The sequence below is a fragment of the Penaeus monodon genome, chromosome 11 (assembly GCF_015228065.2).
Source record: "Penaeus monodon isolate SGIC_2016 chromosome 11, NSTDA_Pmon_1, whole genome shotgun sequence".
Taxonomy (NCBI): Eukaryota; Metazoa; Arthropoda; class Malacostraca; order Decapoda; family Penaeidae; genus Penaeus; species Penaeus monodon.
Window position 1 is genome coordinate 22,955,550 of NC_051396.1, and position 17,500 is coordinate 22,973,049.

Here is a 17,500-nt window from a genome sequence, read left to right on the forward strand (position 1 = left end):
ATCATTACCAGCATATTCAGTTATATTTTTGTATCTGAAATTATTAAACCTTGAAAACTAATGATTATTTGTATTTCATAAAATAGATTACTTTCTATTAGGAACTTCAAAAAATTATGAACAGAATCATAATCATCTCTCAAAATATTTTTTTAATAAATGGTCTTTGTACATATCTATCCCATGCTTCCTCATAGATTTTACAAGTTTCAATAATGTGGGCTATAGTCATTGGTTCCTAGCACCAGCCAATCATGTGTTAATCTCGTGTGCCCTGTTCTGATTCTCATTAGCACTACTACTTTTCTGTTCACGTTGGAACTTGTGATCAGATACCAATATCTTTAATAGTTCTCAATTTATTAGAGGATATATTTTTCCATTGGTTTCTCCACTTCTGCCCCCCCAATCCCTTGCCCGTTGTTGTCGTGGGGGGGCTTAGGAGGCGGAGACTGGGACCCAATGATGGGGAACTCCCCAACCTTGGGACTCAGCCCTCGACTCAACTAATTTTGCATGGTCTTTTTTTCCTTCCCACTTTTCGTTTCTGTCCCTTCACCAAACCCTTCTGCTATCCACCTCCTAAGGTGTGAGAGCCGTGCTGAAAGGATGAAAGGCTGACTTTGTGCCAGTCCTGAACAGCCTGAGGGAGCCATGGGCACGGTATTCCCCTGATTTAGTTACCTAGCCCTTACCCCTCAAGGGGACCCTGAGGGGTGGACTGTTTTTATCCCCAACATAACCCAGGCTTACCATGGCCAGTAATGAAAACATATCCCCACTATTAGGGGCAATGAGGCTTGCCCCTTTATCAAATAGCCCCAACGATGTAAACCCACCCGATTCCCTGACCCCAGGCTCTCCTTTGACCACAGCTCCGAACACTGCAATAACTACCCCCTCATCAATGCCTACTAGTACAGTAGCCAACAATCAACCCTTAAGGAACATTTCCACTCTTCCAGCATGCTCAACTTTAACACCTCTATCCCCACAACCTCCAACATCAACCACCCCATCCTCCCTTATTAATACCTTACAGCCTTATTGCCCACCTCTCCATAACACTACCTCCCTGAACACTACTCCACCCGCCCTTCTTAGCGTTCTACCCCTATCTCTACAACAATCTTGAATACTCTCTTTAGCGCAGCCAAATGGGACCGATTTTTCGTGATCCCTCCCACAGCTCCCTACTCTGACAACACCCTTCTCTTCCAACAATGTCTCCAAAAACAAGTAGGTAAAGTCTCTTTCCGTAGCCGACCCGACCGCTCCCGTCTTGTCACAGTAACATCCGAAAACCAAGCTATAGCATTAACATAACTAACTGACCTATATGGTAACCCCATCCTTGCAGAACCCCATCCAACCCTCAATACTTGCACCGGAACAGTTTCAATCTCCCCAGCAAATTGCCCAATCTATGACAAAGATTGGTCAGACTGTGGAGAAGACCTACTTGCCTGTCTCACAGACTATGATGCAACATCAGTACAATGCTACTCCATTCCCCCCAGAGGTCATCGAAAGAAACCCACTAACATAGCCAAAATTACCTTCCGTAGACATGACCTTCCCTTTAACGTCTACATAGGAGGAGAATCCCTCCCTGTTCGTCCATACCAACCTCCTCCACGTCAGTGCCAAAATTGTTAGCATCTAGGACACCCAGCCAAACATTGCCGTTCCACAGCCAGATGCCCACTATGTGCCCAACCTGGCCATACCCGATCTAACTGCTCTGCACAATCACGCACATGTGCCAACTGTGGCAGCCCCCATAATGTATTTTATAGGGGCTGTCCCACCTACAAGTTTGAGTCTGAGGTAGCAACTCTCAGATTCAAACTTGGACTCACACTACGTGAAGCCAGACAGGAAGCATGTCGACGTGGTTTCTCTCTTACTCCTTACTCCAGTAATACTGCTCATTCTACCAATTCTCCTAAACCCACCCCCCCTACATCTAACTCCCCCTCTTCTACCTACCTTCCCCAGTCAAACTCTTTTGCCATCCTAAACCCAGACACTCCAATCTCTACTACAGATACTTCAATCACCACTACAACCCCAACACCTTCCCCTCTCCCTCCTCGCACTACCCGTAACAGACAGAACAAACGTTCCACCCCCTCTTCCCCTACCACACAAACACCTCCACCTTCCTTTGCCCCTACGCTTGAGACACCAATCCTTTCTTCCCCCCCTCACAAGAAATCCTTTATCCCCCAAAACTCCCCAACCAACTCCTCAGAAGAAACTATTGAAAATATTCAAGATTACTTAATGAAAACTGACACTCAACCTCCAAATATTACAACTCCTGCTCCTTTCACACTCCAAGTAACTGCTGATATCCATCCTCCTCCTAACGATATCCCCCCTACACCCTATCCTCCTAACCCCTCCCAACACAGCCCATCCCTTCTTCTTCCCCACATTCCCTTTATGTCTCGTCCATACTAACCTCTGCTTTCCCCCACCTATCCTCCCTTCACCGACCTCCCAACCTATCAGACATCTTTACAGAATCCCACACTTTCTGTTTCAACAACCTATTCTCTTTCCTCAAACGCATAAATATCCTCCATCTAATCTAACTCCTTACCACACCCGCCTCTAACCCTTTCACTCACCAATTTCTTTGCCCAGCTTAGACAACTAATCACTAACTCAACCACCCTTCCCTAACATTAACTATAGTGCTACATGACCTTAGATGTCTAGCACATTTCTCTTGCTTTTAACCATTAACCATTAACCATTCTCCACTTCTGTCTTCATGATTCTCTGATCTGGGGCTTCAGGTCTGGAAGAGGGAAATCAAAGGCAGTGGGAAGGGAAGCAGCAGCTTTGGCTTTTCATCTGCTAGTTCATTTCCAGAGATGCCAACATGAGCTGGTACCCAGCACAGGATGATCTTTTTCCATGATGATGCCAGTCCTGGATTTCTCTTACTACTGGTATTGACGTGGATGCCTTGGTGGATAATCAGTATTGCATCTATGATGTTCATCTGGCCTCTTTCAGCACCCATCTCATTTTTGCTTGCATTTTCTTATAATAAATGAGTGGTATCACTTGGAAGTTGTTTAAGTCAACTTTCCTTGCTCTCACTACTTCTTAACATTCTTCTGTCCACCATGGCACTGGGGTCCACGAGTGATCTGCACTTCCAGAAATTGCTTATCCTGCTGCCAAGTGAATCCTATTTAAGTGGTCGACAGTTTCTTGTATAGATATAAATTCTTCTATTGGGATCTGCATATGTGCAAGATTTTGATAGAGATTCCAGTCTGCATGTTTGATTCTCCATCTTAAAATTCCCATTATGCAAGACTCCATCTACTTTCTTTAGTAGTATTGGAAAGTGGACACTTCTGTGTTGATTTTCCATTGCTTCCCATGTAAAAGCTAGTTCAGCATTGGCTGAGCTTATGAATAAATCAAATGTTGGATAGCATTCTATTCTGTATGTGGAAATGGGTACGTTGGTCAGTGTGAACACTACCCGTCTCTAAGAAGACATATTCTAGGGCATTACCTCTTGAGTTGTTTGTCTCCCTACAGATGATGATGGCCGTTGAAATCTCCTAAGATCAGGAATGGGGAGGGTAGTTGTAGTTATTATTTTTAATTCCTGTATGCTTTGCCTGTCATGTGGAGGCAAGTATACTGATGCTATGGTGTATTGCCTAGTCAATTCTACTCTTACTGCCTTCATCTGTGAAGTGGTTTGTGGTGGGAGGGCTTGTTCCTTTGCTGAATTTCATGGAGGAGATTTGGAGGTGAGTCCCTTTTTCTTTTAGTTTTAGAGTCCATCTCAATGTTTTCTTGAGAGTTTAGGGGGGATTGTTTTGTGCTTTCCCCAGCTTTGGTCATATTAGCAATTCCTTGGGGTTTCTCATTCTTGTTTACAGAGAGAGAGGATGTCCTTCTCAAAGTGCTGGCATTTCTCCCTGTGCTTCCTGGAGCTTGACCAAAAACCTTAGGTGCTTTTGTTGCAGGTTTTACAGTGCAGATGGTCTTTTTATAGTTCCTGGTAATCGATCTGAGGTGGTGGAATTCATATTCTTAGTGATGTTAGGGATAGTTGGTATTTCAGTTGGTACGGCTACCTTTGCTTCTGGAGTTACTTTTGGTACTGTTTTTGAAGTTGGTATGTCTGATATGTTTTGAGTAGATAGTGCTGAAGCCTCTTGAGTGGCCATTGAGATATTTAGTGCTGATTATGATGTCTTTTGGTTAGCCTGTGCTGAGCTGGTTCATTAGGTGGACATATTTTTCTTTCTCTTTTTTCTGGGTTTTCTTTGTTCTTGGGGCTACCTAGTTTCAAAAGTTTTTTGTTGTGATGTCTGTATTTGCTTCTCAGCTGATGATGATGTAGGATCATGGTCATGAGAATTCTGTCTGCCTTCTGAGACCTGGGAGAATTGAGGCTGATCTAGTGTTCAGTGAAATTCTACATTTGAGCTTTTTTTTCTACTGTACCGTTGATTTCATTATCCTTGCTAATTTTTCCAGGATGAATGTTCTTCTGGCATGTCATCCTCCTTGCTGCAGCACAGGAAAACTTCTGTTTTTCTTTGATTGTTACAATCTTTCTTTAGTTTGTAAAAATCACAGGACTTGTCTGAGGCCACTGGTACATTTAATGGTGCTACAGGTGTGTTCTTTAAATTTGGTGTTTCCACAATTTACATAGATATCTAGCATTTGAAGCATCATTATAGAGGGGGAACATAGGTCATAACATCCATCACATACCAAGTTTTTATCTAGGAGCTTGTCTTTATCAAAAGAAAGGATTAACATTGGTGTACTCTTCTTCTTTTAACGGTAGGTTCAGGTCTGAGCCGCCGTGGTCACAGCACGATACTTAACTGTAGTTTTCATGTTGTGATGCTCTTGGAGTGAGTACGTGGTAGGGTCCCCAGTTCCGTGCCGGTGGTACCTTTTTTTTTTTTTTAGGTAATCTTTTTCTCTATTTTATCCGGGCTTAGGACCAGCACTTGACTTGGGCTGGCTTGGCCACCCAGTGGCTAGGTAGGCAATCAAGGTGAAGTTCCTTGCCCAAGGAACAACGCGGCGGTCGGTGACTCGAACCCTCGAATTCAGATTGCCGTCATGATAGTCTTGAGTCCGACGCTCTAAATTGGTGTACTACTAATCCATATATTCCCTTTTTCCTGATGCATTTTACCTCATTTACTCCTTGGTCTGCCATTTCATTCTTAAGTGTTTCTTCAGAGTGTTTCAGCAGTTTCTTATTGAAGACCACTCCTTTAAACATATTCATAAAATACTTCCTCTACTCCATCAGTTTCTTTTAGATCAAGTAGTTTCACAACTTGCTGGGCATTTGGTACTTGAACTAGGTTTTATCTTTAAGCTGTAAGATCTTTTTTGGGTTGCCACCACAGCATTTTACAATCTATTTATTCTAAAGATTGAGAGATTATCAGTATCCTTAACAAATTCTACATCTAGGAATTTATGGACTCATTGAGATATAGTCTATTTACAAAGTTCTGATCTGCAAATGGAGGGTTGTCTGGATTTGGACAGTCAAGTTCATTTTCAGTTCAGTTATCATTGGGCTTTTAATTTCTTTGGGAGAATCCACTCCCTGGGTTGAGGAAGAAAAAGGAATATCCATAAGATCTTGAGTTTCATCCAAACTGTTCCCTGACCCACCACCAAGCCCAACAAAGGGAGGGCGTGTCATCCCTTCAGGGCTTCTTCCAGGGCTACTGCTTGTATATACATAAGATTTCCACCACTTTCAGGGTCTTTGGTCCATTAAGATCAGACCTGGCACTGAAGATACTCAAGTATTTTTGGTCAATCTGGGTTGCCTTCCAATACCAACCACTTGTGTTCAAAGAAGAGTTCCATTCATATTCATCATATTGCCAAGTCATCATCAGTTTTCTTGAGTCTCTTTGTTGACTCCTCTACAGGGACCTAGATGGCCTAAATCTTAAAAGGTGCTAGGAAATCTAGAGGACTACACCATGCACTCATAGTACAATTATTATGAAGTAAACATGAAACATTATCATGATCAAAGAATACCATTTGTGCTGAATTGTAAATTGATAACACTGAAGAGGTTTTTCTACATGTAAAAGCAAAATCTTCTTCCAGAATCTGTTTTGTTAAAATATGATAGATCATTAGTTCTTAGCAAAATCATTTCCTGTATTCCTCCAGAACTGAGATATGTCAAATATCTATCTACCAAGAATTCAATAATTTATAGCAGTTTATTAGTGGCGAGTCTCCACTAACCAGTCCGTATATTTGGAAAGTCTTTATGATGGGTTTTAAGTCACTATGTGGAAGGGAAAATATGGCATTACTAGGCCAAGCAAGTGTGGCCTTGGATTCTTGGTGTGCTCTCATTTTTCCATGAATGCTGACATAAGGGACCCAGTCAGGAAATCAATGCACTTTATAGAACTAATAGCCATTCACTTCCCTCAATACTGGCAAGATTAATCTTTTGACTGCCTGCAGTGAAATGCAAGAATCACTATATCCAACAAAGGATTGACTTCCAATGTCCTTTGACATTTTTACAGCAGCAAGAATAGCTTACAATTCTGATGTAGAAATTGAGGCTGTGGGTAGTAGACTCCCGGAGACTCCCGGCTTCATTCTTCTCGTTGCTAACCACAACAGACTACGCATTCCTTTGACTTCGAACCATCTGTGTATCCAAGACAGAGATTTCTGCCTTGGATTTGGTCGATTTGTTGGTACATCTTTTTGGTCTGTGATGATTACATCATTAATCTTCAGCTGAAGTTGGGGTTGATTTCCTTGCGACTTTTAAAACCTTTAAGCTAGCTTGTATTGATATTTGAGCATGTAAAGATTCTGATTATGACAATTCTACTCACAGAGGAGAGGATAAGGGGGTGATAAGGTTTAATTATATGTTTACAATATCATGCAAAAACTTTCACAGAAGTGTAAGTGAATATTATGGCCTTGTGCCTTTTTTTCACAAATTCAATTAGTTTATGTCGTAACTGCTTAAACATCCAATTTAGTATCAGTTTAATATATAAACCATGATGGTTTCCTGCAGACTTTAACAGAATATCCACTACATACAGCCAGGTTGGCTTTGCACTTTATCCATCAGACAACAATCTGAATTGGATTACCAAGGGTTGGGTAAGTATTTGAACAATGTGTATTAGGTCTGTAACAATGTTACAATTTTTGTCATACGGTATCATGGACATTATACACAATATAACAAATTAAAATAATGAACGAGTTATTTTTACAATTTTCTTCCTTCTTAAATCTTCGTAAGTAATATATACAAACATTTTTCCCACAGGAGTATTATACATATATAGTTCTGTAACTTTGCTTTTGCATACCATGTGAGCTTCATTGTTGGCAAAGTTCCCTCAAAAAATGAATAAAAATACAACAAAGTATTCCTTTATAATATATTTCATATCGAATCAGTACATAAAATATTCAAGTTATGAATTATGAAAAGACATGACAAAAATTCTGTTGAACATGGGCCAGTGTTTAATATGACCGACCAAACAGGGTATATGCCTGTGGCTTTTCCTTGCAAGAGGGGTAGATACACGAGAGGCCACTCACATCACCCGGCTGTTCAAAAGGAATGCAGAGCCCCTTTGCACCCATTGCTGGTGCTCCTGGCTCAACTGCTTCCTCTCGAGCAGAATCCTTCTTGATGGCATCTTCACATTCTTCACGGCCGCAGAAGGGTGCAAGTAAGATATTACCCTTGTCCAGATTGCCAGTGAATTCATTCCAAGAGGTTACCTGAATCTTATGGGAATCAAGATCTGCCTTTGCTCGGTTAAAGAGGCTTGACTGGATATTATCAAGTAGTGCATTGATTTCCTGCCCAGCAGTTGCACGGCTCACAGCCTTCTTCTCCCCTGTGTCACGACGCACCGCAAAAACCTCGCCTGCTGCCACTTCTCGCGGGCCAAGTTCCAGTCTCAGAGGAACACCTTTTAACTCCCAGTGGTTGAACTTCCACGCTGGAGTCACATTGTCCCGCATGTCACAGCGTGCTCGAACTCCACAAACCTTCAGGTCTTCTACCAGTTTCTGACAAGCTGCAATCAGGTTGGTCTTATCATCTTCTGTGGACTTGGCTGTGATTCCAACAGGCATGATAACTGCCTGAACGGTGGCAACTCTTGGGGGTAGCACTAATCCCTTATTGTCACCATGAACCATTACCATCACACCAATGGTACGAGTTGTAAGACCCCAGCTATTTTGGTAAACATATTTTTTCTGCTTTGTCTCGGGATCTTCAAATACTATCTCAAACATTTTAGAGAAGTTTTGTCCCAAATGATGAGACGTAGCTCCTTGAATTGCTCTACCACTTGCAGAAATAAAAGCCTCTGTGGTTGTGGTGAAGTCACCTCCAGCAAATTTCTCTTTCTCTGTCTTCTTGCCTCTTACAACAGGTACAGCCAACAATTCTTCATAGACCTGGGTGTAGAAATCTAGAATCTGGTAAACCTCCTCCTCAGCTTCCGGTTTAGACGCAAAGGCAGAGTGTCCCTCCTGCCACAGGAACTCACGAGTCCTTAAGAAAGGTGTGGGTTGTTTGAACTCCCAGCGTACAACATTATTCCACTGATTGAGACGCATCGGTAGATCACGATGAGACTGGATCCACTTAGCAAAAGCTGGATACATGACAGTCTCAGAAGTGGGACGGATGGCAACAGGTTCTGCCATTTCACTTGATCCTGACCTTGTTACCCAAGCTACCTCAGGCGAGAAGTCTGCAATATGGGTCTTCTCCTTTTCTAAGGCATCACGAGAGACAAAGATAGGGAAATATGAATTCTCCACACCCAAGTCCTTGATCTTTTTGTCAAAGAAATCTTTAATGAAGTCCCAAATGGCATATGACCAAGGCCTCAAAATGTAACATCCTGAGACATTGTAGTATTCAATCATCTCTGACTTTGTGATGACCTGAGAATACCAATCAGAAAGATTTTCTTCCTTCTTAGCTTCTAGGCCTAACCTAGTCTGTTTCTTCATAGAATTATCATCTTGCTTTGCAGCTGCCTTGGAGGTCTTAGTTGGTGACTTTTCCTTTGATTTTCTACCTGCACTTGGTGTAGCTGCAACCTTAGCACCAGCAGGAGTAGCCGTTGTGGCTCCAGCACCTGGGGCTGATGCTGCTTCAGCAAACTGAGATAAATCTATTTCAGGTTTCCAATCCAGCCCACTTGCCTCTTTAAACTGTGCTTTAAGTGACAAAAGTACATCAACTTCACCCTTAATCTTGTCCTTATCTGCCTTGCTCGCCTTCAACTCTCGAACTTTGTCACCCTGAGATTTGATCTGATTATGGATTGCAAGGGCCTGTCCCCCTTTCCCTGACGTGCTCTTATCTGAGAACAGTGAGCCAGCAAACTGTGAAATATCAATGTCTGGTTTCCATTCAACATTTACACAATCTTTAAATTGTTGCTTTAAGGCTAACAGCTCATCCACTGCTTTCTTTATAACATCTTTCTCGGCTTTACTTGCCTTTAACGCTCTCACATTATCCCCTTGTGTCTTAATTTTGTTGTGAAGATCCAAAGCAGCACTCCCTACTCCTGAAGCTGCAGCAGTGCTTGATGGCACAGCATTTGCTGTACCAGCAAACTGTGAGACATCAATGTCAGGCTTCCAGTCAATATTGGTTGCATTTTTGAAATCTTTCTTCAGGCTTAAAAGAACATCAACTTCAGCTTTAATGGCATCCTTATCAGCTTTACTAGCTTTCAGAGTCCTGACCTTCTCACCTTGAGTCTTAATCTTATTGTGAAGTTCTAGAGCTTGGTTTCCACCACCTGTAATTGGAGCTGGAGCTGGAGCTGGAGCTGGAGCTGAAGCAGGGGCAGCAGCTTTGGTTGCAAACTGAGATATGTCAATGTCAGGTTTCCAGTCAACATTAGTTACCATCTTGAATTGTTTCTTTAGTTCTAACAACACATCAACTGCTTGCTTGATGGATTCTTTATCAGCTTTGTTGGTCTTCATTTCACGAACTTTGTCACCCTGCTCTTTGATCTGCGCATGAACTGCCTGGGCAGACTGTCCACCAACAGGTGCAGAACTTTCTGGAGAAGATGGAAGTACTACATCAGGTTTCCACTCAATGCCAGTTACATCATGAAATTCCTTTTTCAACTTTTTCAAAACCTCTACTTCAGCCATAACAACATTCTTGTCTGCTTTGTTGCTCTTCATCTGTCTAATCTTATCACCTTGCTCTTTAATCTTATTGAGCAGGTCTGCCCCTCCACTAATACTAGCTGTTCCAACCACTGGTTTGACTTCCTCCTGTGGACTCTTCTCTGCCTTCTTACCTTGTGCACTCTTGCTCTTTTCCTTGTCACTCATTTTAGCCAGTTTCTTAACAGAGGATGCAGTTGCCATATCCTTGGAATGGCCATCAGGAATGGAGAACAGGACAACAGGTTTCTCCTGGCAGCTACTGAGACTAGCTGGTTTGTACGCCTCATCTACACGGAAGAAGCCCTTCCTCTGCAGCTGGATGATCTCTCCAACTTTAAGATTCTTCAACTCATCATCTCCAATCATCTTGACCTCAGCACGTGTGTTCTGGCCAATGAAGTCCTTAAAGTTTTCATCCTTCCCCAACACACTCTTGTTGACAAGATGATCAAAGTACACACAGACAACTGGAGTAAGGGTGGTCTTATCTGTGTCAGCTAACCAAGTCAGTTTCAAGGTCTTCCTGAAATCTTCATTACTAAGGTCAGCCACAGCATCTACAGACTCTATTTTGCCATTAACAGTATGAATTTTTTTAATAGTGATGTTGCCCCAGTTAATGAAAGTAGCATTCTCCCCTTCCTTGAGTTCCGCAACATCAACAGATTCAACAAGAACACGTGGTCCACGCCACACTGTTTTGCTGCCAATGGATGGATCCTTAGGGTGCTTTTGGGCCACAGTAGACTCCTCTTTAACTCCTGCAATATTTACTGGAACAAGATCTCCTTGTAGTGCTGTGTAGCGTGGGGCAATACGATCAATAACTTTTTTGTTGAATGCCCATATTTTGTCCCATTCCATGTTGACCACTGATCGGGATGATCCCTGTGCAATAATAAAATCTTTCAGACCCTGGACTGTCATGCCTCTTCTTAAAATACCCCTCACAGTTGGGAACCTTGGATCATCCCAACCATCAACATATCCTTCATCCACAAACCATGTAAGTTTACGCTTGGACAGAACAGTGTTGTTCATGTTTAGGCGCGAATATTCATAGATGTGCAATGGTCTTAATCCCAACTTTTCAATGAACCAGAAGTACTGGTCATCACGATCATGGTATTCTGTTGTCCTCAGAGCATGTGTGACACCTTCAACACTATCCACAACTGGGCAAGCAAAATCATATGTTGGGTACACCTTATACTTATCACCTGTCTTTGGGTGAGTCTCATTCTTGCAGCGGTAGATTGTGGGGTCACGCATACATCCATTGTTGCTCTTCATGTCAATCCTTGCGCGAACACAGCATGTCTGTCCATACTCTGTGCCCTTCTTCATTTCCTCCCACATGCTGAGATTTTTCTCAACAGAATTGTTGTAATTCTTGCTTTCCTTTCTCTCTTCACGTTCCTTCTTCATGGTTTCAGCATCAGTATCATCACAATAAGCATGGCCTTCTCTCAGCAGTTTCTCACACAGCTGAATAAGCAAATCAAAATGATCTGAAGTATGAGAAAATATGTCAGGTTTGATCTCTAGCAGATCAACATCCTCCAGAATAACCTTTTCATAGTGCTCTTTCTCCTTTGCAGGATTCGTGTCATCAAATCTCATGACCAGTTTTCCCTGGGAAGAAAAAAAACAAAAACAGGATAAATAATCAAATAAACAAACATCAATATGTGTGTGCACTTGCTTGATCCATGTTAAATATTTAGGCATTTCTTTCTTTTAAAATCACTTAGATTGTTTATACTAACCAATATTCACAAATCAATTTCATTAATTTACTTTTTTTCAAAAAAAAATACTATAAACTTTTATACTTTATATTTTGAGAAGGTATCTCACAGTGTTATAAATTTTGTAAATATTACTTAAGTTTTAATCTATAAACATTTCTCATTCAAGGAAAAAAATCACACTTTCTATAAAAATAAAAAAAAAAGAAATCACAACCACAAACCTTAAATGCCAACTGATAGTACTGGTTGAGAAGAGCAGCCTTAGCATGTCCAATGTGCAAATACCCACTTGCTTCAGGGGGAAATCGCACCACAACTTCCCCCATCTTAGCACCTGGAAGCTCTACAAACTTGCCCCCTTCTTCAGGTTTCTTAACAGGTGAGGAAGTGGATTGCACCTTAGCCACTGGAATGAGGGCATTCCTAACCTCTTCTGGTAGTGATGAGATGCACTCAGAAACCTGGGGGTCAAAGGTTGTTGCACTTTATCAAGAGGTTAATAAATAAATGTAGGTGCTTTAAATACCAATTATCTAGATCTATTATTTTTGGATATACAGTAATAACTGCAAAGATCAGACAAACAAAGCACTAATACCTAGTCCAGAATTAAGTTTTCAATATAAATCAATAATTGCTAGTACGACATATACTCATCATACAAGAGATGATCATGGTAAGATCTGATAAAGATGGAGAGGAGAGGAGAGGAGAGGAGAGAGATGGAGAGAGGAGAGGAAAGAGAGAGGGAGAGGAGAGAGAGAGAGAGAGAGAGAGTTTTTGTTTTTGAGAGAGAGAGAGAGAGAGAGAGAAGAGAGAGACAAGAGAGACCAGAGAGAAGAGAGAGAAGAGAGAGAGAAGAGACAGAGAAGAGAGCAGAGACAGAGATAGAAGAGAGAGAGAGAGACATAGAGAGAGAGAGAGAGAGACATAGAGAGAGAGAGAGAGAGACATAGAGAGAGAGAGAGACATAGAGAGAGAGAGAGACATAGAGAGAGAGAGAGAGAGAGAGAGAGAGAGAGAGACATAGAGAGAGAGAGAGACATAGAGAGAGAGAGAGAGACATAGAGAGAGAGAGAGAGAGAGAGAGAGAGAGAGAGAGAGAGTATGGCATATACATAAGTCTATTTCTGTTACCAACGGACCATGTGGTTCCAAATCCCAAATAAGAACCTTTGACTCAGCGAGGGTTTAGATGATGATGTTATCTGACCTCATCTGACCCGACAGTTCGTTCTTAGCGCCCAGCGTGGTAAGGTCGGCCTAGCTCTCCCCCTCCGGGCGGGTTGACCTAACACGTGACCCCGCATACCGCTTTACCTATAAACATCGTCTCATGTGTTCCTTTACTGTGCTGTACTCTTACTAATAAAGAGTCACGCCGTTTTATCAGTATTACTACCCCTGCAAAGCCATTATAATAGGGTTCTGTACCTGCAATATGGCATATACAGAAGTCTATTTCTGGGAAAGGGAAAGAGAAAGGGAAAGGGAAAGGGAAAGGGAAAGGGAGAGGGAGAGGGAGAGGGAGAGGGGGAGAGGGAGGAGAGGGAGGGAGAGGAGGAGAGAGAGGGAGGGAGGGAGGGAGGGAGATAGGGGGGAGAGAGAGAGAGGGAGGGAGGGAGAGAAGGAGTGGGAGAGAGAGGAGGAGAGAAAGGGAGAGGAGGAGAAGGAGAGAGAAGGTGAGGAGAGGAGGAGAGGAGAAAGAGAGACAGGAGGAGAGGAAAAAGAGAGACAGGAGGAGAGGAAAAAGAGAGACAGGAGGAGAGGAGAAAGAGAGACAGGAGAGGAGAAAGAGAGACAAGAGGAGACATGAGAGACAGGAGGAGAGGGTGAGGGAGAAAGAGAAGGCGAGAGAGAGGGAGAGGGGAAGGAGACATAGGAAGAGGGTGAGGGAGAGAGAGAGGAGAGGAGAGGAAAGAGATAATAGAAATGACCTCAGTTTCCACAATAATTCAGACTTCGTAAGAATGTTGTCAACCCAACTACATGTATGAATTATTTATCATTTGGCATATATGAATAATCTAATAAATAAATAATTATAAATATTAAACAAATAGTCTGATTACTAACCTTTGAAAAAGTTTTTATCTAGAAAGCAAATTATCAAGAAGACACACAAGCACTATGGGTTTTTGTAAATATTTGCTTTAATTTCCTTAAAAAAAGAAATACATATTTATTTCTGCATAAAATTTGTTAAAAATAAAACTAAGGTCACAATAGAGGACAAGAATTATTCTGATGGAAATTCTACTAACTTTTTAAAAGCTAACATGTCAACTAACTGCTTAGTTGACACATTAGCTTAATCTAATTTCATGGTATCTTATATCAACTCATGGGTAATTCTTTAGATGCACAGGTATTCAAAAATTATTTAAGCAAGTTTCCATTCTCTCAATACAAAACCCCCCAATACACAGTATGGTTCCCTTAATGAGCAGGTAACAAGGGTTACCTGTACTGATGTTACAAGCAAAATATTTAGCAAACTTCAAAGATCATACATTGTAAGATGCTCACTAGTCCTAGGAAAATAGAGCCAGGTGTAGCCAAAGACATTTAAACTCTTGCTCTCCTACCTTGCCATACATCATGCTTAGGTCTAGGTAATCCATGACCTATGTCTGATTCCTGAGTTTGATCAAGCTAAAAATTATTTATCTTGAGAAACTTTGGAAGAAAAAATGAAAGTAACAAGAGATAGAGAATCATGAAATATAAAAAAAATGAAGTTGTTCTCTACCTGAGTTTCTGTGGAGTTGTACCAACGTAGCACATGTGTTGATGCTTTGTTATTGCTGACAAGTGATCTCCAGGTTGCATTTTCTGTAAAGAAATACATAGTAATGCACATTAACCCTGAGGACTTATCTGATATCTACATGACATTATTCTTCTACAATACTCATTGTAAAGCATGACATAAATTTTGAACATCTAATGTAAATCACCCAAACTTTTCTGAATTTGAATTCACAGAATACATCTTACTATAGAGAGCAGCGAAGACTTCAAGGTCAGCCACAGTGACTTGCTTTCCAACAAGCACAGATGCAGGCGCCAAGGCCTTGTCCATCTGGCTTAATGTGGAGCTGATGTCACCCCCACATGAAAGGGGGCCCGAGGCAGTTGACAGCCAGTGATCTACCTGCAAGGGTACACATTTTAATGGTGTAAAAGAAAAAATGAAGAAAAATTAACAATTAAGATCCAGGTATTATATCAAATTTATTGAGTTACCAATACAAACTCATTTTACCAAAACAGTTAATAATAAGAACAATAATAATATTAACACAATATGTGAGTACTTATCCGTACCTCTGTGCGATGCAGAATGTGAGATGGGTACAAGTTGAGAGATGGGTTGACACGTGCCACATGGCGAGATATGCCATGTGATGATGAGATGCTGACATTTTCTGTAAGTGTCAGGCAGGTGTCCTTGCCCCACTCAACTTGTATTCCAGCCTTGAAGCATGTCAGGAGTGCTCCTGCAAAAAGAAATATATATTTTCTTTTCCTCTTGCATATAGTGGGTATAACATAAATAAATAAATAAATAAATATAATTGATTAAAATCCTAACAAGCACCACATACAAGATTAACCCTTTGCCGACGGGTGCTATTCATAGTGGCGTGGGCCCCGCTGCTGTCGGCTCATATCGTCACCCTAGCATGCGCGACCGCTCATGCCCAATACCAGCATCCCTTGTCTTTTCTTCATAATACTAAGAACCTATGTTGTATTATCAGTATTATTATTTTCTAAGGTCTCTATTTGCCATATTTAAATCAAGACTGCTGGATATTTTTGTTGTTATATAGACTCCATAGTTGATCATTATTCGCTCAATAGTCTGAATAAAATAAGCAGTGTGTGTTATCATGGAGTTGAAACCGTAGGTTTTGTTGTATTTTCTTTTGCATTCTTTTCAAGTTATTTTATAAGATTAACTTCAGTTTCAACAGCTTTATATTATTACTTCCATAAAGATATAATTTTATGTTCAGTGTTTTTAAAAATATGTGATTTCTTTTTTCTTTTCTTTTTTTTTCTTTTTTACCAAAATACATATTGGTATTTTCATGTGGTTTTACATCTTCACTTTGTCAATACTATATAATATCTGTGGCCAATGTAGTTGATTACTGACGTAATATTTTAGACACTAACCTCGGAAGCCCGAGAAGCCTTTATGAAATACATAGTATAGGGAGAAATAGTGTTAAAAGCTACTTAATCACATTTTTTGTGGCAAAAAAATAATATTTTGCCGTAATTTTAACAAAAAACTCATGACATGGCCATACATTCCCCGGAATACGGAACATGCGCACCATGGCATGTATGTACATGCCACCCAGCAGATAGTCCAGGCATGCCATGGCATGTACGTACATGCCATCCGTCGGCAAAGGGTTAATGAAATTAACAGTAAAGATATGAACCATTAAATATTTTCACTGACTGAAGTTTATAAAGAGAAGAAGAAGAAAAAAAAAAAGAACTGACACAGCATTCACAAATTAATCTAGTATATAGAGCTTCAGTAAATGTAATCTACTACATATAGTTTTAGAAATCAGTTTCATTATAAATGACACTTATGAACACACTGCATGTGTGTGTAATATCAACCTTTGATGTATATGAATTTACAGCAAGAAAAACAAATACTTCATGATGATTCAAGTGTTACTTTCAGCATGACAAAATAATAGATATGTCTACCATGTTACATTTTACTTACAAAGTTTTAATCATTGATTATCCATAATCTTCTATACTACTGAAAACATAGAAGATATTAGAACAATAACTTCAAGTTTCATGTGTTCATTTTTTTATTATTTAAGCAAACAAAATATCTATAAAGAAAGTAAGGTATTGTTATATGTACATGTAATGTCCACTGTAGTTTTGTTTTGTGAATTTTGTTTAAACATTGATGGTTCCTCAAGAACTTGGTCACCAAGGAGTCCATTTGTAGGCCTAACTGACCTCTCCTGATTTTTCCATGATTGTATCTTTTTTTTTTTTTAATACTATTAATGGTTAGTTTATTATCATCATCACCATTACTATCATTAACATCATCATACTCATTATTCTTATCATTATTATCATCATACTCATTATTAATATCACCACCACCACCACAATCACTGTTAACCTCATGTTGCTGAGAAAATGTAGTGTTCACTGTAGTATTGTTTTACGAAACTGCTCTGTCCATAGATGGCTCCACAAGTGCATAACCACAGAGGAGTAAATTAGTAGACCTCATGAACTCTCCTGATTTGCAGGATTTTTTTTTTTTTTTTTTTTTTATGTTATCAATAATGATGCTGATATTAATATTATAGACATCATAATTATCAAACTGTTATAGACATTACTAGCCAGGACGGTACCAGGAAATATTCCCAAAAATCAAGGAAAAGGGTAAACAAGTG

At 40.5% G+C, this 17,500-nt stretch overlaps 1 protein-coding gene across 1 annotated transcript in view; it reads right to left on the reverse strand.

Moving 5' to 3' along the window:
* Window positions 1-7,464: 7,464 nt before the first annotated feature.
* LOC119578814 (bifunctional glutamate/proline--tRNA ligase-like) overlaps window positions 7,465-17,500 on the reverse strand; it is a 12,124-nt gene continuing 2,088 nt past the window's right edge. Inside the window, exons 2-6 of the mRNA XM_037926448.1 lie at window positions 15,360-15,532; window positions 15,030-15,186; window positions 14,782-14,864; window positions 12,251-12,490; window positions 7,465-11,910 (exon numbers count right to left, since the gene is read on the reverse strand). Coding sequence (XP_037782376.1) covers window positions 7,567-11,910; window positions 12,251-12,490; window positions 14,782-14,864; window positions 15,030-15,186; window positions 15,360-15,532 — 4,997 coding nt within the window. The 3' untranslated portion in view covers window positions 7,465-7,566. The remainder of the gene's footprint in view (window positions 11,911-12,250; window positions 12,491-14,781; window positions 14,865-15,029; window positions 15,187-15,359; window positions 15,533-17,500) is intronic.